Source organism: Gekko japonicus, unplaced genomic scaffold (genome assembly GCF_001447785.1).
Source record: "Gekko japonicus isolate JY-2015 unplaced genomic scaffold, Gekko_japonicus_V1.1 scaffold68, whole genome shotgun sequence".
NCBI classification, from domain to species: domain Eukaryota; kingdom Metazoa; phylum Chordata; class Lepidosauria; order Squamata; family Gekkonidae; genus Gekko; species Gekko japonicus.
Window position 1 is genome coordinate 673,396 of NW_015169175.1, and position 24,692 is coordinate 698,087.

The 24,692-nt window shown below is 43.8% G+C and overlaps 2 protein-coding genes across 2 annotated transcripts in view; both read left to right on the forward strand.

Moving 5' to 3' along the window:
* Window positions 1–340: 340 nt before the first annotated feature.
* Window positions 341–16,745, forward strand: LOC107114466 (alcohol dehydrogenase 1-like). Its single transcript, XM_015415964.1, has 9 exons — window positions 341–358; window positions 3,261–3,362; window positions 6,298–6,439; window positions 8,691–8,778; window positions 8,873–9,092; window positions 9,233–9,493; window positions 12,593–12,728; window positions 14,110–14,248; window positions 16,352–16,745. The coding sequence occupies exons 1-9, from the start codon at window positions 341–343 to the stop codon at window positions 16,374–16,376; spliced, it is 1,131 nt and encodes a 376-aa protein (XP_015271450.1). The 3' UTR covers window positions 16,377–16,745.
* Window positions 16,746–24,434: 7,689 nt separating this feature from the next.
* Window positions 24,435–24,692, forward strand: part of LOC107114473 (alcohol dehydrogenase 1-like) — a 31,103-nt gene continuing 30,845 nt past the window's right edge. Inside the window, exon 1 of the mRNA XM_015415969.1 lies at window positions 24,435–24,521. Within this exon, the coding sequence (XP_015271455.1) occupies window positions 24,504–24,521 (18 nt within the window). The 5' untranslated portion in view covers window positions 24,435–24,503. The remainder of the gene's footprint in view (window positions 24,522–24,692) is intronic.

The window sequence follows — 24,692 nt, forward strand, 5'->3', positions numbered from 1 at the left end:
TTAAGAGAAAAGTGAGCTATAAATATCTCTAAAGTAAGAAAGAAATCTCTTCCAACCAGCTGAGCAAATCTGCTTTCTTATTCAGGAAGCTTGACGCCAAATCAGGACGTGCGTTCGCAGGGCAAAGTAATCGACTACATTCCCCAGAATCCCTCGCGGCCAGGCTACGGTCAGCCGTGCAGTTCTATTCACCGACGCTTTTGCTGTAGAGGAATTTCGGGGCTGAGAGTGCGATTCATTGAACTGCTGATTAGAACCAGCCGTTGTTTTCTTTCCCGTTCCGAAGCCGAAATCGGGACAGATCTCCAAATCATTCGTGTGGGGAAAATATTAAGCAAGCATGGGTACTTCTGGCAAAGTAAGAGGAAATTAGTCTCTATGGTGATGCAGTAATTTAAAAGTTATCCCCTTAAAGCTCCAGTCCGCTCCCTCACGTGTATTGCGGAATAAGTGACGATAATTCGTGAGCATGCTTGCCTGTGAGTAAAGCCCACTGACTATATTGTGATTTAATCCTAAGTAAACAAGTCGACTAAAGAATGCGTGGTGGTGGAAAGTGCCGTCAACTCACAGCATACTGCATGGTTTTTGGACTTGCAAATGTTTTAAGTCTTGAATGCTTCCCAAGACTGGGTGTCATGGAGGGGGATAGGTACTTCCAACTCATTGGCTTTAAATACACATAGAGAGACAAATATGAAGCTACCTATGTTTCCCAAGGAATAAAAAAACATAGGAAGCAATCCTAGCAAATATGTTCAGATGTCCAGTGTTATCGAATGGGGCTTCCGCCCAGGAAAATGAGCTCCTAGATCTTCTGAATTGTGGGCTGAAAGGTAGAGTAGAGCTGAACACCTTAGGTACTAACCAATGCTCCCTCTAAGCTGTGGAGTCCTGTGAGCAAAAATTCTACTTTGTGAGCTCCTGGCATTAAAGTTGTGAGTGAGTGATTTGGCTGCTACATGAATTAGTTTGCTCTGGAGCCCCCCTTCCTGAGCTAAGACAAAAATGTGTGAGCTGGAGGCTAAAAAACTGTGAGCTAAGCTCACACGAACTCAGCTGAGGGAACACTGGTACTAACTAGAACAAAGTTTGAGTCCAGTGGCTTTCTTCTGAAGTGTGCATGCACACGAAAGCTTATACCCAGAATTAAACTTTGTTGGTCTTAAAGGTGCCACTGGACTTAAACTTTGTTCTGTTGCTTCAGGCCAACACGGCTACCTACCTGAATCTACCTGACGTACTAATTCATGATATGGTAATAGGGTTGCCAAATCTGGGTTGGGAAAGGCCTGGAAATTTGCGGGTGGAGCCCGGGGGGGGGGGTGGAATTTGAGAGGGGAGGGACCTCTTCAGGGTATAATGCCATAGAGGCCACCCTCCAAAGCACCCATTTTTTTTCCAGGGGGAGCTGATTTCTGTTGTCTAGAGATGTTGTAATTCCAGGAGATCACCAACTCCCTCCTGGAGGTTGCAGCCCCAGTGGAAATAGAATTGCCAGATGCTTATTGCCTGGTTTGGTGGTTCGCATTAGGTGTGGTGGCTCACGTTGTGAAGTTCCGGTCTGCATTCAAACCATGCTACATTTTCTCCAGTTTTGTGAAATGTCTCAACCTTTCCATGCAGTGTCAGTGCTTGGGACGCCACATGAACCAACCCACTTCTTCAGAAATGGCCTTGGGGACCTGAAGAACTGCTTTGGTGGGGTTTATTGTTCTTTTCCATTATAATGCCCAAATGACTTGACCGGGATGGCCAAAGCTAGCCCAATCTCTTTTTCAGGTGGCCTTTGGGTGATTGTGATCCACCAGGCAGCTGGTATACTTGAGAGCCAGTTTGGTATAGTGATTAGGAGCGTGGACTCTAATCTGGGTTTGATTCCCCACTCCTCCACATGCAGCTGCTGATGTCACCTTGGGTCAGTCATGGCTCTCTCAGAGCTCTTCTTGAAAGAGCTCTCTCAGCCCCACCTACCTCACAGGGTGTCTGTGGGGAAGGGAAGGGAAAAGAAAGGAAAGGATATTGTAAACTGCTCTGAGACGCCTTCTGGTAGTGAAGGGTGGGGCATAAATCCAATCTCTTCTTCTCCAGCTGTGTCTTAACCATCCATGCTTCCTAGCCTGCTTGATAGCGGATAGATTTTAATGGGGATAGATTTTTAACTGTTTTCTATTTCAAATGTTATTTATTGTATCTTTGTATCGTTTTTATTGGTACATTTTACATGCTGTTAGCTGCCCCGACTCCTGTTCAGGGGAGACGGGGTAGGATATAAATTTGATAAATTAAAAAATTCTCAGCGTATCTTGGAAGCTAAGCAAGGTTAGCCCTGGTCAGCATTTGGATAGGAGACCACCAAGGAAGTCCAGGGTTGCTATGCAAAGAAAGGCAATGACAAACCACCTCTGTTCATCTCTTGCCTTGTAAACTCTATGGAGTTGCCACATCAACTGTGACTCAGCGGCACTTTGCACATGCCTACACACACCCGAAGAGGCATTGCTGCATCCATATAGTGGAACATTTTATAACCAGAAAGAAGGAAATATAGTGTTCACCTTCCTTTTCTATTTCCTTTTCATTCTCTGGACTCTTTTCTTTATAATCCTATATGCTCAATGGCACAATAACTTAGTAAAAAGGTAAAGGTAAAGGTTCCCTTGCTCGAAAGCCAGTCGAGTCCGACTCTAGGGCTGCGGTGTTCATCTCCATTTCAAAGCTGAAGAGCCAGCGCTGTCCGAAGACATTTCTGTGGTCATGTGGCCGGCATGACTAAACACCAAGGCGCACGGAATGCTGTTACCTTCCCACCGAAGTGGTACCTATTTATCTACTTGCAATTTCTTGCTTTCGAACTGCTAGGTTGGCAGGAGCTGGAACCAGAGACGGGAGCTCACTCCGTCATGCGGCACACTCGGGTCTTGAACTGCTGAACTACTGACCTTCCACAGCCTGCAGTTCATCGTCTTAACCACTTGAGCCACCGCAGCTCCAGTAACTTAGTACCCATTGACAAATGTTTCCCACTGTGCAAAACGTGACCCGCTGCACATTCGAATAAACTTCATGCTGTGCCACTGTTTCAGAACAGCAGCCATAGACTGAAGTTTCCTAAATAGCTGCTGTGGAGTGGCCCAGGCCCAGTCTCGGAAGCTAAGCAGAGTCAGCCCCCCTGGTTTGTACTTGGGTGAAAGGCTACATTTCAATTTGCACGGAAGGTCACAGAAAAAGGCTGAACATTTCTTTTTCTCCGAAAACAGATTATAAAGTGCAAAGCTGCCATTGCCTGGGAAATAGGCAAGCCACTTTCCATTGAAGAGGTGGAAGTGGCCCCGCCAAAGTCTCATGAAGTCCGGGTGAAGGTAAACAAGAGTTTGCTGCCGCTGTCCATGTGTGCTTCAGCTGTGTGCTTTTTTAAATAGATATGTCTTGCATTTATCTTTCAGTTGTTCAAGCAGCTTGTGAAAGGAGCTGTCCTAGATTTTATTATACACGCAAGGGTGGGAGTCTAAAAGAAGGGAAACAGCTATGTAGGGTTTCAGTCTACATTCCAACTTGGAAATTAAGGAAACCAAGCCAAACAAAAAGCATGTGGCTGCTGCCAAAATGATAATCCTCACATGAGGCTGCCTTATGTTGAGTCAGATCCTGGATCTGTCAAGGTCAGTATTTTCTACTCAGTTGGCAGCAGCTCTCCAGGGTCTCGGGCAGAGATCTTTCATATCCCCTACTGTCGTAACTGAAGAGTCTGATGATTGAACCTGGGACCAATTGCATGCAAAAAAAATCCAGGGACTTCCTGATCTATATGTTGCTCTTAACCATTTTGCTACATTCCGTAAAGCTCATACCTGCGTGGGTTGGTTTGCCCAGGTACTGATGTTATAAGTTTCTTTGGTGTCATGCCACATCAATGGCTGCAAGGGATAAACAAATGCATAGAAATGACAAGAGTTTTTAGAGGAAGAGGAGGTCAGAATCTGGAATATAGGATTGCTTTTGTTGGCTGCAACTCAGCATCAAGCTTATCACTAGTTCTGCCTTTAACTATCAAATTGTTGGGAGATTAAAGCTGGTCCCTCAGGAATGTTCTGTTTTGATGCCTGGGGTGTTTTCTGTCTTATGTAACAATGATACTCTTCTGTAACTCGGCCTGTATTGTTTTCATATCATAATCTTAAAATGATGTCAAAGTCTTATGCTTGATTGCATGCATGTTAATTTGATCAAAGTTTTGGCTCTTTCCTCCTTGGCGATGGGATTGGAAATTCTGTATTGAATGTTATGTTTTGAATCTTTGTGAAGGAGGAGAGTAGGCGGGACAGAATGTAGCGGGTGCAGAAGAGAGTGACAAAGATGACCAGTGACCTGCAGACCAAGCCCTACAAGAAAACGCTGAGAGACTTGGGAATGTTCAGTCTAGAGAGGAGGAGGGGGGGGGGGGGATGATTGCTCTCTCTCTAAGTATCTGAAGGGCTGTCACTTAGAGGAGGACAGGGAGATGTTCCTATTGGCAGCAGAGGATAGGACTCGCAATATTGGGTTTAAATCACAGGTGGAAAGGTACCAGCTGGATATTAGGGAAAAAATGTTTACACTACGAGTAGTTCAGCAGTGGAATCAGCTGCGTAGGGAGGTGGTGAGCTCCCCCTTACTGGCAGTATCCAAGCAGTAGCTGGACAACCACTTGTCAGGGATGCTTTAGGCTGATCCTGCATTGAGCAGGCAGTTGAACTAGACGGCCTATACAGCCCCTTCCAAATCTATGGTTCTGTGGTACTTCATACAAAAGCACGGCAGTTCAAAGAGTTGTGCAGTGAACCTTGACTCACAATCCAGCTAAGGAGATCATCAAAAGAGTGCTGCAAGGTCAGATCAAAGGTGTCTCTAGCCCAGCTTCCTGTTTCCAGCAGTGGCCAATTGGATCCCTCTGAAAAGTCTGTAAATTGGGCAAGAAGGCTATTGTCTTTGCTTCCCCTCAGCAGCTGATATTCAGTGGCATATTGCCTCTAAACACAGGTGTTCCACGTAGCCATTATGCGCCCATCTTCCAGGAAGGCAGTCCTATCCCCTTTTACTGGGACTGGTTGACACTATGCAATTTTGTGGCGGCAAACTCCGAAACAAATTGTGTGGGGAGAAAAAATATTTTTGTCTTAGATCTATTGCCAATAATTTATTTGGATGATTGCACATTCTTATATTACAAGAGAAGGAGAAAGAACTCTCTGTCTGCTTTCTATAAAACTCTCTTGTTGTCTTTTTATTTCCCAACGACATGTCCCAACTATGTTACCTTTTCCATCTGAGTTCTCCAATATCTTTACATTTGCCCCTGCCCCTTTATGAATCTTTCTAATTCCCTTTTTAATGTGGGACACCCAGAACTACACAGCATTCCATATGCAGCCTGGATTGTTATAAAGGCATGAATCAAGGTTAATGTGGTTTCCATGCCCATAAACAGGTTATCTTACGTGTTTCTCTTGCTGGGTCAGGAAGAGATGCATATTCGAATGTGCACAAGTATATCCAAGTACGGTGTCTCTGTATCCACATCCAGCACTTTCAATGGCGTGTGCATTTCAATGCATCTCCAAAACCTGGTGTCCTTTGTCACTTATAAATACATTGTTAGGTCTATGACTTGAGTTGGACCTGGGCATAAGGGTCTAAACTACCAGGAATCACTACAGGGGGGGGGGGGGAACCTTTTGGTTTTGTTTTCAAACTCACTGCAAGACTAGCAAGGAAACTGCTTTTATCCTTAGAGGATTAAAAGATGCAGCAGTTCTGGCTCTCTTTCTCATGTCAGCCAAATGTGCTGATAATGATGGAAGGGGGTTCAGAGTCTTATGCATATTTGACTGGGATGATTGTACTTATCCCTGTGGAGAAGACAGGTAGTGCGCTGCATTAAAGACTCATACATGTCCTTCGTGGTCCATCCCTCTCCCTCCCTTCCATATTATATGTTAAGCTGTCTTTCAGACCATTGGTCCATCTGTCTCAGTATGGTCTGCTTCGACTGGCAGCAAGGCTTGGACAGAGGAAGATCTTTCTCAATCTCTATTGGAGATCCTTTGACTGGAGAGGCTAGGCATTGACCCTCGGATCTTCTGCATGCAAAACATGTGCTTTACCACTGAGTCATGGCCCCTCTCCATAAGTTATTATCCCTCATGATTCCAGAGGATTGCCTGCATCAGCACAGGCAATAAGCCGCCTTCCCCTAGTACCAGGGCACATGTAAGTGATCATTTGTGAGGCTGACCCAGTGTTTTCGCTTCCTTACAGATAATAGCCACAGGGATATGTGGCACAGATGAGCACGTTCTAACTGGCTCTTTCCCTAAAGTAGAGTATCCTGTTATTCCTGGCCATGAAGGAGCTGGAATTGTGGAGAGTATCGGTGAGGGAGTGACTTGTGTGAAACCAGGTATGTAAAAAGTAGGATTCACTATTTTAAAATGTATTTAAGGATCCCCAGGGGTAAGTGATTGCCATGAGAAGGTCATGCACAGTTATAAGACAGAGTTTCCCAGTTCCTCTTTTGTATTCCAGTTTGTTGTTTATGATCTAGGGCAGAGGTGTCAAACATAAGTCCCCGGGGCCGGAACAGGCCTGTCCAGGGCTCTTGCCCGGCCGGCAAGCAACTGGCCTGAATGGAAATATAAGGTACTCCCCTTTTTATGGTATCCCTTGGAAAAGACCTAGTCTTGCATATGATTAAATACATTTATTGCAGCTTACTGCTAGGAATCAATTGCTTTTGTTTGTATTTTGAATTTTAAAATAGCATCGTCAATTGGGTTTTCCTGTGTCCTTTATAAAGTTTATACCTGCAGTATCTGGCATTACATTTTATTTATTTATTTATTTATTAAGGTATTTCTACCCCGCCCTACCCCGCAAGCGGGCTCAGGGCGGCTTACAGGGGCAAAAGCCCAACATAAAATACATTAAAATCCAATAAGATCACAAAATACAGTCAGTAATATACCATTTATAATAATAAAGTGCTTTAAGTTTAAGTTCCAGGTGGTCTGTAGTTGACTCTGCAGTTGGCTCCTACAAGAAATAACCCCTGCCAGCATTAGTTGTATCATACTGGCAGTATTAGTCCGTTGAATCTGAGCAATTTCAGTTGAAGTTCTACACCCTTCCCTGTAGTAGGTTAAGTGATCTGGGGCTTTTTATAGTTTGCAGAAAAGATGACTGATGGAAGATTTGAAGAAAGAAGGGGAGAGAGAGAGAACTTCTCCCCTCTCTCTGCTTTCTCCATGCCATCCTCAATCAAATCTTCCCTTAGTCATCTTTTCTGTAAACATTTTCTCTCCCTTCAGAATAGGAACACCCAGTGAAGATGATGGTTAGAAAATTAAGGACGGGGGAAAGGAAGTACAGTCAAACTGTAATTAACTTGTGGAGTTTACTCTCATGGGATGTAGCGATGGCCAGTATTTAAATCATTTTGAAATAGAGAATTAGACAATTCATGGAGGAAAGGTCCATAAGTGGCTGTTACCTGTGGTGACTTAATGGAACCTCCATGTTCAGAGGCAGTAACTCAGTGAATCCCAGTGCAACAATAGGAGAAGGCCTGGGTCTCTGTGCCTTCCTTGTTGGCCTTCTGGGAGCAGCCTAGATGGGTGTGTGAAAGACGTTTTCTGTCTTGGAGGAAAGAATTGAATGCTCAGTCATGACAAAGTGCTCCTTGTACTTAGCAAAGGAGCATGTCATGGAGGGACTTAAGTTGACCTGCTTTCCCTGACACATTAATTCTCTACATGCAATGAGGTTTTTGGGTTTTTGTTAAGAAGGGCAGTGTTCAAACATACATACAATCCAGCAGAAGTCTGTGCTTGGTTCCTTATTTGCTTGTGTTGAAGTGGACAGCAGATAGGAAAGTTTGCTATTCAGAATCTAGTTGGACTACACATTTTCATCTCTCTTTACCTTTTTATATATTCATACTTCAGCTTTCTGTTAGTACAAATAACCTGAAGGTTGACACTTTTTGCTTGGAACAAGGTATACAGAGTGGAACACTTGCTTTTTTTCTGGATGATTGTGTTATAGCTCAACTTTGTGCACAACATGACATGTTGCATGATAACAGGTTGCTGTCTCATGCTTCTATTCCTTTCATCCCCCCTCCCCAATTCATTCTTTTTTTTGTATTTTTTATTTGAAAGAACGTGCAACAATACAGAAAATACTGTATAAGAACATTTTTTACATTTTAGTTGAAATAGAGCAACAAATGTTTTGCAATAAACAATGATACCATATGTGTGCAATAGGAAGAAAGAAACAGTTGAACAAAGAGAACTTTAAGGTTCTGTAAATTTGTAAACAGGAGTGAATACACCTTAAGAACAGTGGGATGCCTGCAATAGTACGTAGGATATATGTTCCAATTAATAGGTCAGGCAAAAAACAAAGGTTATAAATGCTAAATAGACCTAACTCTGTGTGTACTAGTATGAAATATGTAGGTAAACCCAAGATACAATAAGGAGCAATAAATACCCAATTCATTCTTAAGGAGCATTGAAAAGTCTGCTTTGCCACTCTGGAAGCCCGAGGAAAAGTCCATGTGTGATGTCTCTCCCATATAAAAATTCCTGTACAATAAGTTCTTGTCATCAGACACTTCTAGCCCTCTCCCCTGCTTTTATTTCCAGGAGACAAAGTGATCCCCCTCTGTCTGCCTCAGTGCGGAGAATGTAACTCATGTCTGAAATGGAACACCAACTGTTGCCTGAAAACCCAGTGAGTTTGTATGGAAGTTTCTCTTGCATTTCTCTTGGTGATGCACTGCCTGGTTTTTTCCTCTTGTTGATGAGCTGAGGTCTCTCTAAAACAGCCTTTGCAACCCGCAAAACCTGATGCCAGACAAAACCAGCAGGTTCACCTGCAAAGGGAAGCAAATCCATCACTTCCTTTGGATAAGCACCTTCTCGGAATACACAGTCATGCCTGACTCAGCCGTGGTTAGAATCGACGATGCTGCCCCGCTGGATAAAGTGTGTCTCTTCGGCTGTGGCTTTTCCACAGGTTATGGGGCAGCTATCAACACAGCTCAGGTGAGAAGTCATTTGCTCCTTGAGTGTTTCATGGTAGTCTATTCATTTCCCTCAATGCAATGCTTCCTGTGTGGGTTACAGTGTGACGTGCTGTGGTTAGAATTTAACCTGATCCCCTTTTTCCCTGATCCCCTGTGTAGGTCACACCTGGGTCTACCTGTGCCATCTTTGGCTTGGGAGGAGTTGGTCTTTCTGTTGTCATGGGATGCCAAGCAGCAGGAGCGTCTCGGATTATTGGGATTGATATCAACAAGGAGAAATTCGGAAAGGCTAAGGAACTTGGAGCCACAGAATGCCTGGACCCTCAGGATTACAAGAAGCCCATTCAGGAGGTGCTGGTTGAAATGACCGGCCATGGTGTTGACTACGCCTTCGAAGTTGTGGGATGCTTAAACACGTTGGTATGTGCTGTGTTTCAGTCAATGATTTCTGGCTCCGCTCACTGGGCTGGATCCAACCAGGTTTTCTGCAGGTGAAAAAAGGAAGGAGCCTCCTATGACCATCAGAAATGCTGTACTGAGGATCATAGAACATGCATGCACAGTAGCCATGCGGGATAGGATCTAAGTGAATGAAAAAGCTGGCCTGATCCAACCCACTGATTTGATATCGTATTTTCTTGGAACCAAAGTACTGTAGAACGATTTGTTCCCTTTCTCCCTTGCCTTTCTGGCAACCACTTTCATGTGGATTTGTTTGCCAAGTAACCTCTACATGTCTACTATGGTAACCCTACCTGTTGTGGAGGTGTACAACATTCAGTTTGGACACTGACAAGGCCTGTTGGGCTTTATCATTGGCTTACATAGATGGCCACTAGAACATGTCTGACACCCAGTTTGGAGCTCACCAAAAATCTTTGCTAATATATTGATTTCCATCAATGAAGCGTGACTTTTCTACCTCTGTATCCCCAAATGTTGTCCCTGGGGGACAGGGCACCCCTGAGAACAGAATGATTGGCAGGATTCAACCCTTTTTTTTTGGCTGCCTGCTGCAGGGGAAGATCAGTAGTGGTGAGCAAGCACTTGTTCAGGAAAGTTTGTACACCTTTCATGGTGTGTTCTTATCGAGGGACACTGTTTGGCTTGCTGGGGATCCCCCAGAACAATTTGATTACTGACTGAAGTATGTTCAAGATTCACATGACTTTGCAAAAGTGTTTATTTGCTTTATTCACTCTTCTTCTAAGAAATCCTACCTCACAGCAGCCCTGGAATCAGTTAAGTGAAAGAGAAGTGCCCAACGCCAGATAATGTGAGCTGCTTTGCTGTCCACATAAATCTCCCCTCCTTTCCTATCTCCATACCCGGCACTTTTCCCATCGCTCCATACTGACTTGTTTTCTCAACGGCTGGCATCTCCTATTATATATGTAAATTCACATTCTTTCATTAAGTATAGATCAAATATTGCTTAGTAGCAGTCTTTCAGTTTACAATGGGTCCTCTTGAAACTTAACAATCAGATCATAGGGCTAGATCCTGCCAGCATTCCCACCAGTACGAGGGGGAGGACAGGTGATCTTGCCTGATTCCTCTCCCTGCTGCAACTCCGTCTCCTGTGGCTTTCTGTCCACATGGTTCCCTTGAATAGCCTTTGCAGGGATCAAAAGGTACCATGTTTTCTCCTTGTGTCAGCAGAAACGTTGGTGGGATCCAGCCCATGTTCACTGGGGGTTGCCAATCAATTTTCCCTCTAAGCTGTGGAGTCTTGTGAGCAAAAATTCTGCTTTGTGAGCTACTGGCACTAAAGTTGTGAGCAGGTGATTTGGCTACTGCATAAATTAGTTTGTCCTGGAGCCCTCCTTCCTGAACAAAGACAAAAATGTGTGAGCCGGAGGATAAAAAACTGTGAGCTAGCTCACACTAACTCAGCTTAGAGGGAACACTGGTTGCCATGTAAATATTTTTTCAGCCTGATCCTAAACTCACTTAATTTGACAATGTCCCAATGCTTTCAGAGGATCTCCTTACAAAATAAATGTACTTCAGGCTTCAGCCTTAGGACACGTCCAGGTGGAACCTACCTGTGGTCTGAAATCAGCACTTCTGATTTCAGCTGCGAGGGGGCTTCACTTTAAACAATAACGTGGAAGTTAACATCTCCTTGACTGAGTCAGAGCAATACATTAGCCACTAAATCACAGTGCTGCTCGGTAACTGAATGCTCCCTTTAAAAACTCCATCTGTGCTGAGCACAGCCCTCAGTCTCAAAGGGAGATATTGAGGTTTATTTATTTGTTCAAAGTGAAACCCTGTGTTTCCAGTCAATGAGGTCAATGTGTTAATTCAGACTTTTGTTTATAAATAATCCAATCACTCTAGATCTGAGTAAATATAACACTGAATAGAGAAAACACTGGAGTACCCCACAGAAATCAATCCTGTTCAAGCATATATGTAATTCATATTCTGTGTAAACTGACTTTTACAAAAAAAAGGTTAAGTTTCAGAGCTTCTTACTCAGAGCCTTACTAAAAAAGAGGAAAACAGATATCACTGAATTCCAAGTTTCAGAGATCCAGAGATGATAAGTTGGGGCCAGTTTATGTAGAAGCTATTGCATAGGCCAGCACATGGTTTTACTAGACCTTCTGATTCATGCTCTCTAAAGGCATGATGTACCACACCTCTGAGCATCCCATTGTTGCAAACGGTATTCTACTTTTTCTGGGATTTATTCTGTGCAGAAAGCCCCTTATCCATAAGTGCATAAGTCATTTATTCATCCTTCAAGGCTGAAAACTGTAAATTAGCTAGAACAGTGAAAAAGTGGATGTTTGCAAATTTTTACACATGAGCCTAAAAGCAATCTCTCAGGCCTACCCTGACAAAAACATTCTAAACAATGACTTAAAACAAAAATCCACAGCCCTTCCAAGCTAATCAAAAGTGCCAAACACAAAGTGGGTACAGTGAAGACACAGGTTCTTGCGGGGATTGTTTGTGGCTTAATACCTACAATAATAATAATTGTGCCATCAAGTCGCATCTGACTTGTGGCAACCCCAGAGCCGTGGGATGTTCAAGGCAAGAGACGGGCAAAGGTGGTTTACCATTCCCTTCCTCTGTAGCATCTTCTTGGTTATCTCCCATCCAGATACTAACCATGGCTGAATCACCCAGTTTAGCTTACATGCTCTGATGAAATTGGGCTAGGCTGGGATATCAGCCTGCTAATCCCTACAATGCCAGCTGTATAGTTGTGTTTATGTAACCAGCCTTGAGTCCACATTAGTCAGGAAATGGGACCTAGAAATACCCAAGTAAAGTAGCCCAGAATGGCCAAACATTGGTTGCCACCTGCGTTGTGGACAGTGAGGAACTTGAGTGGGATAGCAGATGTGGATCTGGACTGCAGAAAACTTCCATCTCTCGTGGGTCCATCTCTTTCCCACTTCTTCAGAGCTGCTGTGCCAGGCATCCTTGGTGTCACAAAACTGTTCCTTTGCATGACAGCGACCTATTTAATAGTAAATAATTGACGCATTCAATTAGACAGCTGCTCTGGCATCCTGTCACATGAGCTGTGGGGTCTGCGTGATGGTTGGCGTCCCTCCTCTGGACTCGCGCCTCTCCTTCGATCCTTTGCTGCTTTTTACGGGACGCACGTTGAAAGGGAGCTTCATTGGAGGTATGAAGATGAGTATTTACAGTTCTGTCAGCACTGAATGAACAACTTCCATGTTCAGGAATACAAAATTATGGTCATTATAGTCAAACATAAACAGGAATGCTTACAAACTGGGTATTGCACATCACACTGCTTTGATGTGTGGCCATATATTTATGTATTTGCTATGTTTTGATGGTTTAGAGATCAAGGGCAGGAAGAGGGGGCTGAACCACAACATTCAACATATTGCAGGGCAGACCACGCATGCTAAAGCAGAAGAAATCCTGTTCGGCTGCAGGAGTTTGTTTCATATGGTTATGATGCTGCTGGGTTTGTGCAGCTAGCACATGTCACACATACAGTGCTTATTCATAACTGGTGATGCTGGAATTAGTTTCCTTCTGTGTCTCACTGATTTATGGTGTCCAGATAAAAGTGGTTTGAAATCTGTGTTTACTCCTTGGAGGGTCAGACAGACGAGTTTCCACATGAGTGTTCCATTTGTTTTTTTAATGACTCTGTTGTAAGAAACAGCCATCACAGATCAAACATCGCAGGCAGAACAGTTGTGCTGTTTGGATATCTTAGATGCAATAGTGGGAGGGTCTGTGGCTCAGTGATAGAGCCTCAGTTTGGCATGCAGAAGGTCCCAGGTTTGGTTCCCGACATCTCCAATTTAAAGGCTCAGGTGGCAAGACTTCCACTTGTGATCCTGGAGACCCGCTGCTAGTCTGAATAAACAATGACTGACTTTGATGGACCAATGGTGTGATTCATTGTGGCAGCCTCATGTCTTCAGATGTGCTCAATATTTAGTTATTTATTCACTTCTAGCCCACACCGTCTGTCTTGTCAGCATTTCCCACATTCCACTTCGAAACATTAAGCAACCAAATTATGACATAAATGAGTAGGAAGCAAAGTAATGCTTAAAGAACTTAACAGTGCATATACTTAGCAACATGCGTGCTTTGAAATTATCTCACCCTGCTTTATTAGCATAGGATCCTAAGTAGTACAAACACAGTCACTCTTGAGGAGAGCAACTTCCCTGCCTCTCTCCTTCCATGGCAGCCTTTTCTTCCCCCGAAAACTGTACTCTTGCAGCTCAGTCCTCCCCCCCACCCAAACCATGTTGGGGGCCAAGTGGGAGTCTGCAGCAGGAGCGGGGAATCGGCAAAAACCACTCTCCTCTGCAAACCAAAATGCCGTTCCATCTGAAGGACTTCTGTGGGGCTGATGGGGCGGCATCTTAGGATCCAGCCCAGTGTGCTTACAAAAGTAAATCCCACAAGTTCCACGTTAGGCTGCCTTTGCGATTTTGTAAAAGCGATCCTTGGGAAACAAACTTGACAGTACAAGTTGCAGGGTTTAGGGGTTTTGTTTTCTCTATTCCCAGGCTGGAAGATGAAAGATTCCATTCCTCAATTGGTGTCCAGTTACTTGGAGGGAAAACTGAAAACAGATGTTTTAATTACACACACTTTGTCATTCAGCGAGATTGACGAAGGGTTTAATTTGCTTCGTGCTGGTAAGAGGTGAGATTTCCAGCTCGTTGGTACTTGCTTTTAATGAATGCAGATTCATTGTGGAATCCATTATATGTTGGTACTCTTAATGAGTGGAAGTTTGGTGTGGAATCCAGTATGTCTAAGAGAATACGAGATAGATGCAGCTGTTGAACTAAAACACCACTTGCTTTGGTACAAGACTGCAGTCTCTAAGGCTGTGCTAACCAGACTCATTTCAGTAAAGTCTTGATTTCAGTCTTTACTAGTAGAAAAGAGCAAGAGTCCAGTAGCACCTTAAAGACTAGCAACATTTGTGGCAGGGTAGGAGCTTTTGTTAGTCGCCACTTACTTCTTCAGATACCTGAAGTCCAACTGGACTCTTGCTCTTTTCTACTGCTACGGACAGACTAACATGGCTACCCATCTTGATCAATGTTTATTGTTCCTGTATAGCCCAGCTGTCTCACTGAGACTCAAGGTGTGTTACAGATATGAAAAGCAATCACCAAACAGCAAAAACCTCTAATCAACAGTGCAGCAGGACTCCAATTACAGAACTGGAAAACAATGCAACAAAAGCTGTCTGAGGCATGACGAAGAAGGGTTAGAAAGATAGAGGACATTCCAGTAGCAAGGGAAGTGATATATATAATAAAACCATGCAATAGACTACATTACTATCCCTTACAGAAGCAATGTCCTGAGCTGTTCCATTATATTATGGTTCTAATCCCTTTAAAATGCCCTCCTGAACATTTCTCCTTTGCACATTCTGCAAAGAGGGGATTGGGCTTCCTGCTCACCTTCGGCAGGGCTGTTCCACAAGGTGGAAGCTACCACAGAGAATGCCCATGAACGGGCAGGTGCTGACTGTATCCTTTTGCACGATCACATTGTCACATACAGAACAAAATCCCTCTTTGGGGGTGGGGGGTTAGCATCACTAAGTGTTTAAGAGATGGAAAAGGCCCTCTCCTTCAGGGCTTTCCATGTCGTAGGTGCCTGTAACAGATCAACCTGCGGCATCTAGACAAGAACAAGGACAAGGTGTTTTGAAGGTGGCATCTGTCTAGCAAACGGCTTGCAACATCTTACGCAAGGCGTCATTGTTGCGCAGACATGCATCTTCACACATGTCCAATGGATTCTTTTTCATAAGAACAGAAGAGTCTTGCTAAATCAGACCAATGGTCCACTGGGATTCTGTTTCCCACAGTGGCCCACCAGATACCAGGGAAGGCCTACAGCCGGGGAACCTAGTCCAGAGCCTCCTACCGATAATGGCCCCTCAGCAGCTGACACTCAGAAGCTCCCTGCCTCTGATCATGGAGGTTCCATTCATCCAGTGTGGCTGAGAGCCACTGATGGACCCTATCCTCCATTGATCTGGCAAATGCCCTTTTTAAAGCCTCCTGCTTCCTGTGGCAGTGAGCTATACAAATTAATCACGTGCAGTTCTCCTTCAGCATTAACTCTAAAATAGCCAGGTGATTCTGCATATGCTTAGATCGGGGGGGGGGGTGTTCTTTCCTGGCACACTTTGACCAAATAGTGGTGGCTGATATGCATTGGGGTAGCTGCTTGTAAGCTAAAGTTCGGGTGCCTTCAACCACCTGGTGGTGGAAAGTCTCGTCAAGCCGCAGCCAGTGGCAACCCTGTAGGTAGGGTTTTCAAGGCAAGAGACAATCGAAGATGGTGTGCGATTGCCTGCCTCTGCATAGCAACCCTGGACTTTCTTGATGGTCTCCCATTCAAGTATGAACCGAGGTCAGCCCTGCTTAGCATCCAAGATCTGATGAGATCAAGCTAGCCTGGGCCATCCAGGCCCCAGGGTATAAACACGGGCTGAATATAGCATCTAGCCCCATAACGCGAGGTGCTTTACCATGGTTCTTCCAAAACCAGTTGGATAGCAAAAGAATGTAAATGCTGTTCTAACTGCAGGGCCTTGGAATATGTCCCAAGAACGTTCAGGTTTTCTACTGGGAGTCTCCCTCCCCAGCGTTCCAAAGTTTTGGCAGTGTTTTGAAAATAAAATAATGGGATGAGCATCCTAAAGTGAGGTTATTGTTTCAATTTTTTTTTCCTGCCACAGAAACTGTAATGTTAACTCTGGTTTTTCTCTTTCAGTATCCGCATTGTCCTGCTGTTTTAGGCTGCTGTATAGGTGCTTTTGGCCTGAAGTGTCTCCTGAAGAACGCCGACATTCCAATTCTTTTTCTCAATAGCATCGAGAGCTGGTTTTACTTATCTCCAGATGCTTAAAAATTCCAAGTCAAGCCTTGAATGCTGAGAAATGAGCCTCACAAATGGGAATTTCGAATGAACACAGAGAGGAATAATACCAGCCAACGGAAAGTTTATATAAAATTATACGAGTGTCTTGGGGAATCACTGGTGCTTATCTTAGAATCAGGCATATTTTTGTTTCACTGCTTATGTACATATTTGGTTGACAGATTTGCGCATGGCATATAAGTAAACACTTCACAGCTGTCTGCTGCCTCTTTGGGAATTGTTCTGGGTAATTCTTTCTTTGGAAAAACCAAAACTGTTCATTCCTGTGTCCTGAGAGAGATCCCACTCCCTGCTTTTTTATAATGCCCAAACTTTCTGGTGAACAGCAATAACTTGGGATCAGTGCCTTGAACTGGATAGCCCAGGCAAGCCCGATCTTATCAGATCTCAGAAGCTAAGCAGGGCCGACCCTGGCAAGTATTTGGATGGGAGACCTCCAAATAATACCAAGGCCGGGAGGCAGAGGCAGGCTATCAAGCCACTTCTCTGGATGTCCTCCATGCCCCAGTAGGGGTCGCCATGATGTCCAGGCATGGGCGCGCACACACAAAATGCAAAAAAACAAAACCACTTGGAATCAGTTGTTTAGAGCCATCTGGTTCTGTTGGAAACCTCTCGAGCATGGGAATTTGGAACATGTGAAATAAACTCTGGCATCCTCCTATGGCACAAAAGCATAATTCCCATTTTGCAGGTATGAAAGCCTGGTTCCTGGAAATGATTCTTGGGAAATGACAAATTAATTAATTATGGTATTTCCCCCCCCATTCTCTATGGTAAATAAGAAGCTGTTAAATAAATGCTCTATAAGGAACTGTATTGTAAAAGTCTTCAGAGCCACTACCCTTGTAGGCAAACTGGGTCCTCGATAAGGCACTGCAGTGGTTGGGTTTGGGTGTAGTACAACTTGGTGCATAGCGGACCTGGCAGATCAGTGTTTTAGAGCTTTCCACCCAATATTATCTGCAGTGCAGAATTTGTCTGTGATTGTAACATCACTGCAATCTAGTGCAAAGAAAGTGACTTTATTAACTTAATTATCTCCTGTCATTTAAAAATGACCCGCCAGCCACTGTATACTATTTCCCAGCCAAACTGTCTTGTGGTCTGTCCATTGATCAGTCTCTACAGGTCGGGTGTACAGGACTTTGGAGGATAGTCTGTGCGAGAGAGGAACCTCCCCCTCCCAATTATTATTTTTATTAGAGGGGCTGCATGACGGGTATTCACTCCTGATAGGTGGAAAATGGTTTTTAAAAGAGTTCCTGGAAGGAAATCTTGGGGGAGAAGGATTTACCACCACCACCCCCTCTTTAAAGCTGTCATACCACACCATTACCACATAGGGGGACAGATCCAGATTAACTTGGCAGATTTGACCAATTCTCCCTTCCTACTGCAGACTCCCTCATGCCATTCCTCAGGGTTCCTTATCACTCAGGAAAAGCATTTCATGGAGATTAGTTGGCTGCAAGTGGGATGAGGAAGGAAGGGAAGTTCCATTCTGCCACTGGAAAGTTCAGTCTGGATCTAACCCAGCTGGACAAGACCCAGTTGGGTTGTGCTGTGTCGTGCCTTGTTTACCCTTCTGGAAGAAAGATGCCAGCGAATGACTTGATATTTGTGAAGTGTGTTTTTTGCGTGCTCTAAGTGACTTTATACTGTCCCTACAATATAAACCAACAGCATTGCTGAAGTACACATTGGAGCTAACAGAGTCTTGCTGGAAGCCATTCAGTGTCTTCTGGGTTACACTGAAATTTGATCTTACTTTTTACTGATCTTACCAGCTTTTTAATGGTTTGGTTCTGTTTTGTGGATGTCTAATGGCTTGTTTTTAATACTGTGATGTGGTTTTGACAGTAAGAACATAAGAGACGCCAATGTTGGATCAGGCCAATGGCCCATCCAGTCCAGCACTCTGTCACACAGTGGCCAAAAATATCAGGTGCCATCAGGAGGTCCACTAGTGGGACCAGGACACTAGAAGCCCTCTCACTGTTGCCCTCCCAAGCACCAGGAATACAGAGCATCACTTGCCCCAGGCCGAGAATTCCTACCTATAGCTTGTGGCTAATAGCCACTGATGGACCTCTGCGCCATATGTTTATCCAGTAAGCCACCTTGAGCAGGACTCTGAAGACATGGCATAGAAATATTTTGAATATCTTAAATAATTAAACTCAAGATCCCTTTAATTATCTTTGCAGATAGCACATGCTCTTAATTAGCCCTTTGTTCTTCTAATTCAGCAGTCCCAAATGTTGTTGAGCCTGAGCATTTTTAGAATGTTGAGAATGGGGAATGGGCATCACCACAAAATGGCTGCCATTGGGGGCTGGGGACAATCAGAAAATGTTGGGAAGTTGCAAGCTAAGCATCCTCCTCCTCCTATGAAGTCAGTTGTTTGTGGGTTCTCCTGCTCCAATCAGGTAGAGGAATGCCAGGATTGGCTCTTTGCTTTGGGGAAGAGATGCTCTGAGGAAGAAGCAAAAGGGTACCTGGGTAGCCCAGTGGCATGTGCCAAGGTATCCAATAGGTACCACATTTGGGATCACGATTCTAATTAATTCTTTAGTGATGCAAGTTATAAGATCATGTATCAACATAAGGATATTTTTGTTGTTGTAAACACAACCTTTTGAACTTCAAATACTGACAAGAAAATCACAAGCGTTGGGGGATCATGATATAGGGAATATCCCTTGTACCCAATGAGGAGAGATCATCAGCCAGATGATTGGAAAGGTTCCATGCTGCTTTTATGTAGGACAGGGAGAAAATCACATAAAAGTTTCATTTGCAGTTAATTGTAAGCCTCATGAATTTGACAGTTTTATAAACTTATTAATTCCCAGCTGTTCCCAGTTCATGAGTAATTTTTTTCCATAGGTGGAGAAAAATACATTATAAAGGAAACAACAAATACTTTTTAAAAATCCATGTTTTTGATGATGAACAAGCAAAATAACTACAGTGTATAATTTTAGAGTTCTTGTGAACTCTTCATTAAGTTGATTTTTTAAAGGGAAAGAAGGGGGGTGGGCATTCTATAGCCAAGGCACCACCAGTGACAAAGCCCTGTCTCTGGTCGCCTCTTGCTTCACATCTGAAGGTGGGAGCACAGAGAGCAAGGCTTGAGGAGGATCTTAATTGGTCCTTAACTGTAGTCAACCTACCAAGTAAAGAGTTGATGTGAGCTGAATTGTGGTAGTATCTGATGGTCAACTTCCCAGCTTCTTTCAGCTGACGTGGCCTTTTCTGTACCTCCTGCTATCCTAAAATAAGTTAGAAAATTAATCCATTCAGTATATTGTAACGGATATGGGCTTGGATCCTTCAAATGTGTTTCATGCACACTAAATAGTCTTTGTGGTAAAGTGCACATTCTCTTTTACGAACACTTCTGTTTGTGCAAATGCCCACTGAATACAATTGATCTTGTGCAAAAGGAAGTTTCAGTGGTAGCGGAAGTGTTATGGTTGCCAACCTCCAGGTAGCAGCTGGGGATTTGGGATTACAACTGATCTTCAGGTGACAGAGATCAGTTCACCTGGGGGAAAAAATGGCTGCTTTGGAAGGTGGACTCCATGGCATTATAACCTGTTGAAGTCCCTCCCCAAATCTCCAGATTTAGTGCACATGGAACTTGTTCATAGGATCCAAGCCATAGTCAATACATTGTATCTTACATGTGAAACCTAACACTCTCCATAGGTATGGCATGAATATAAATATGCAGAAGTCTTGCTAGTATCTACAAACTCTTAACCAGAAAAAAGTAACTGAACCGGTTAATTTTAATTGTTTAGATTTGGCAGTAGCTGAATTGGGATGCTTGTTCCAGAAGGAGATTCATTCAGCCAAGCACGGATAGGCTGACCTTCTATAGTAAAGAAAGCACAGTCGCAAATGGGCTTATCCCTTCAACAGCTGACCTATCATACATTATATGTTCCCTGGGGAACGAGTTGTTTGTACATCACAGGACCTTGGATGATCTTGCCAAACTGAGCAAGAAAAGCCAGTTTGGATAGATTAAGTCAAGGAACCTAACACTCGGCAATCATAGCATAAGTGAAATTATCCTTGTGTTTATCGAAATCCATGTGAACAGCTCATATTAAAGGTTATCCGTGCTACGACTGGATTGTTCTACAGCTAGAGAACCATCTATGGTCAACTTCCCATTGTCTAAGGAAGCATTCTGTGGGACATATTGAGAAGAACCCCCAACATGAAGCTGCTAATGTATTTCTTGGTGCTCTCATTCCTCTTCCCAAAAGCATATCTTACCCAGAGCAAAGAGCCAATCACTATCCTCCACCTCTTTGAAGCAAAAGATGATTCAGAGCAGCCCAGGAGGCATCACATTTGTGTCTGCAGGGCAGGCTCATCCAGAAACAGCTGTTCCATTACAGGATGGAAGATGCTTAACTTGGAACCTCCCAATATTTTGTGATTGACCCCAGCCCCTACGGCAGGCACTTTGTGGTTGGTCAGCCCTGTGATAGCCATTTTCTGGTACTGCCCAGTACTCATTCTCAATTTTCCAATTCTCACCACAGGCTCTGCAAGGTTGTGGAGTGTGGACCCCTGATTTAGAAAATGTCTGCTTCCAGAAACAGCTAACAACAAATCAGTAACAACACAATTCAAAATTCAATTAAAAATAACGCAATAAAGCGAACCCCTCCAATATAAAACTTTCCCAATGTTAGCAGTCATAAATAATCACCAGTCAATAAAAGCAGCATAGAACAGTTTATGGGCAAGTGATTAAAAGCATCAGATGAGCAGAAAACAGGAGTCAACTAATGGGCAACTAAAAACAATGGGTTTGTAGATTCACTTTATTGATCAAATCGTGGAGGTTCCCTCTTCCATTTGTGAGTTCAAAGACTGCGATGGAGGGCTGGGAGCAAAATATTTAAGTTAGAGTATGTTGGAGGGGGAGGGGTTGCTGGAATAACCAGTATGTGAAGGGAATGACAGGCAAAGACTGAATGATGTCAGAGACTGCAATCTGTCAAATTTACCTGGCCCACAGGGATGAGTTCCTGCCCACCTTCAGCAGGAAAATATCAACCGTACCCACGACCTATGTCGTGGTGAAAACCATAGGGTTTTCACGTGCAGCGAATGCTCTCATTGTGACAGATCTTACATGAGAACTGATTTGGGTAACAAGTGCCATCACAAAATGGCTGCCACATGTGATGGGCCTAGTCACAAAATGGCCGCTGTGGAGGGCTGGGAGTAAATCAAAATTTTGTGAGGCCCCAAAAAATGTTGGAACATTTAAATCCCAGCATTCTCCAACAAAACAGGTGCTCTTTGTTTCCTGGGCTCTTCAGAAGCACCTCCTGCTCCAATAGAGCGGAGAAAAGCTAGGAATGGCACTTCTTTTTGAGGAAATGATGCCTTTGGGAAGAAGCAAGTGGGTACTAGAAAATACTGGTAGACATCACATTTGGAATCATTGATTTACTGTATACATATTAGAAATAGATGATTACCTGTCCTGGTTATAATTTTTTGCCTCAGATATACCTGAATGCACACCTCTAGTATGTGGTAGAATTTTGTGTATTATACCTCTGATGAAGAGTGTTATCAAAACTTGTTTTTGTTTTACCATTAAGAGCCAGTTTGTTGTAGTGGTTAGGAGCGCAGACTCTAATCTGGGAGAACCAGGTTTGATTCCCCATTCCTCCACATGCAACTGCTGGTGTGACCTTGGGTTAGTTACAAGTTACTTCAGAGTTGTTCTCTCACAAGCAGTTCTCAAAAGAGCTCTCACAGCCCAGTCTACCTCACAGGGTTGTGGGGGGATGGGAAGGGAAAGGAGATTATAAGCAGCTCTGAGACTCTTTCGGGTAGTCAAGGGCAGGGTATAAATCCAATCTCCTCCTCTTCTAGGAGTGTTTTGCAGGCTAAGATTATTTTGAGACTCTTTCATATGTTTATGAAAAGATATTTTGTTTAGAGTTACATGATTTTTACCAACTCAAGTTTGGTTTTCACATATTTTAAATCCCCCCCCCCCATGTTTTTGGCTTTCCTGATTTTGAGGTTAGTTGTGGGTTAACTCCCCCCCCCCTTCCCGGTCTCTTACTGTTTTGGAGATTCCAGATAAGCTGTGTGTGGGAATGTGAGGTGCAACGCACACTGCTAAGGAATCTTCCCATCAAGTAGCATCACCAGGGCTCTAGTCGGGGGGGAGCTCTCAGGTACGGAGCTCCGGAAGAGAACCTCTAGGGGGCGGGGCGGTCACGTGGTGAAGCCCCGCCCCCTTCTTTACCCCGCCCTCTGCTTCGATCCTCATTCCGTTTGGGAATGAGGATGAAGCAGGAGGGTAAGTAGCCGGGCCTTCTGACACACTTCCGGTGATGTCAGGGGGTGTGGCCTTCTGTCACTTCCGGTGATGTCAGGGGGCGTGGCATATGCAAATAAGTTATGCTAATGAGTTATGCTAATGAGCTCCGGCAGCTCTTTTTCTACAACAAGACCCCTGAGCATCACCAATGGCTAGGAGCAAGTTAAGAAGACGTGACACAGTGATCTATAACCTATGGGCTGTAGAGCCAGATGTGGCTCGACATGGTATCACATAAGCTTCTTTCTACAAGAAAACAAAACCTTTAAGTTAGGGTATATTGGAGGGGGAGGAGTTGCTGGGATAACCAGTATGTGAAGGGCTTCTTCAAGATGCTTTACAACATAGAGGGAAACTATCAAGGTGAACAGCTGCAAATAATCCAAGTGACCACGGGCTGGATACAGCCAGCTTTCCTGCTCAGTCTCACTCAGTTCCCCTCCCATTCATCATCCATTATACAAGGTGCACTAAAACAATACAGCACCCATCACACAAGGTGCACTAAAAACAATTCTGTGGGGTGCTCCTGTGTATGTTCATCACTGAGCATGAGGCTTTGTGTGTGGCACTTTCTAATAAAGTCCTCACCACAACCAGTGTTTGGGCTGCAGAAACTTCACGGATCTTTAATATATGTCAACTGTCAGTAATGTTACACTGTATATTCCAGTCAGGTAAAGGGGTTTTCATATGCTGGCTCTTGTTTTATCTCTTTTCCTGAAGTTTTTAATTTGGGTCTTTAATTGTGAAAGGTTGCTGACTCCTGCTGTGGGACCTTAGTACACCCATCCCCCATTATGCTTCACCAAACAGTCACTTAGGTTGCTCGGCTGTGAACTGACTTGGGGCAGTGAACACATAGCTGGGCGTGGGATCCATGATCAATCACAGTTTCCCAGTACATGTTCCAGAGTTTTTATTGCATGTGTCTATGCACACTGTTCACAGTTTACATATCTACTGTGGGAAACATCAACATGGCATGCTGTAGCCAAGGCAAATATGATTGCTATATAAAATGCTGATCTGGATTTAACAGATATTCTTCTGGGACTTATTACCGTAGGTAACATCTCTTCCAATTTCTGACTTTACAAGTCTCTGTCCACCCAGTTTTATGCACATCAGGAAAATCTGTTTGGTCTCTACCCTTTGTATAAAGGCACAGTGTGATTATTATGCACTATTAAATTATCTGAGCAGGAAAGCCTGGATCAGAGTGATTTTTCCCCCTAGGAGGTAGAAGTTGTTCATAAGGAAGACAATTAGCTGAATGAATTACTTTAAAAAAAACAAAAACCCAGGACTGTTGACAGTGATTAAATCTGGATGCCCGTTTGTTCAGGAAAATTAATTTAATCCACATAACTGGAAAGGTGACCTTTGGCAATAATGGGCTTCATCAGAGTTGCAGATTGGCCCTCCCCTTCCACAGCTGGCCTGTCATAGTTTATACATTGTGAGTGTGTTGTGCAGGGTGGGGTGAGGGGGGGGGGGAGAGTGGCTTATGTATCACTGTGCCTGTGTGTTCCTGCTAGAGCCAAAGGGAAGGAGAAGAGGAAAAGACTTTTGCAGAAGAGTTTGGGACAGGAATCCTGACACATGGCAACTGCAGGGAAGGTAAGACACACAGTTCTTGGAACTCACTCTAAACCAATGGCAGAATCACATGTTAAAAGTGTTTTATGTGTCCATGTTTTAGATTGCTCTACGATTAAAGAATGAACTCTTAAAAACTTTCCATTACCTAAAGAAACGTTCTGTGGGTTTTAGTTATGTAGATTCATTTCA

Bases quoted from the DNA above. Each gene is read 5' to 3' on its own strand.
- LOC107114466 (XM_015415964.1), top strand. The intron at 3,363-6,297 runs GTAAACAAGAGT...GCTTCCTTACAG, and splicing joins CTCATGAAGTCCGGGTGAAG to ATAATAGCCACAGGGATATG. The intron at 12,729-14,109 runs GTATGAAGATGA...CTCTATTCCCAG, and splicing joins GAAAGGGAGCTTCATTGGAG to GCTGGAAGATGAAAGATTCC.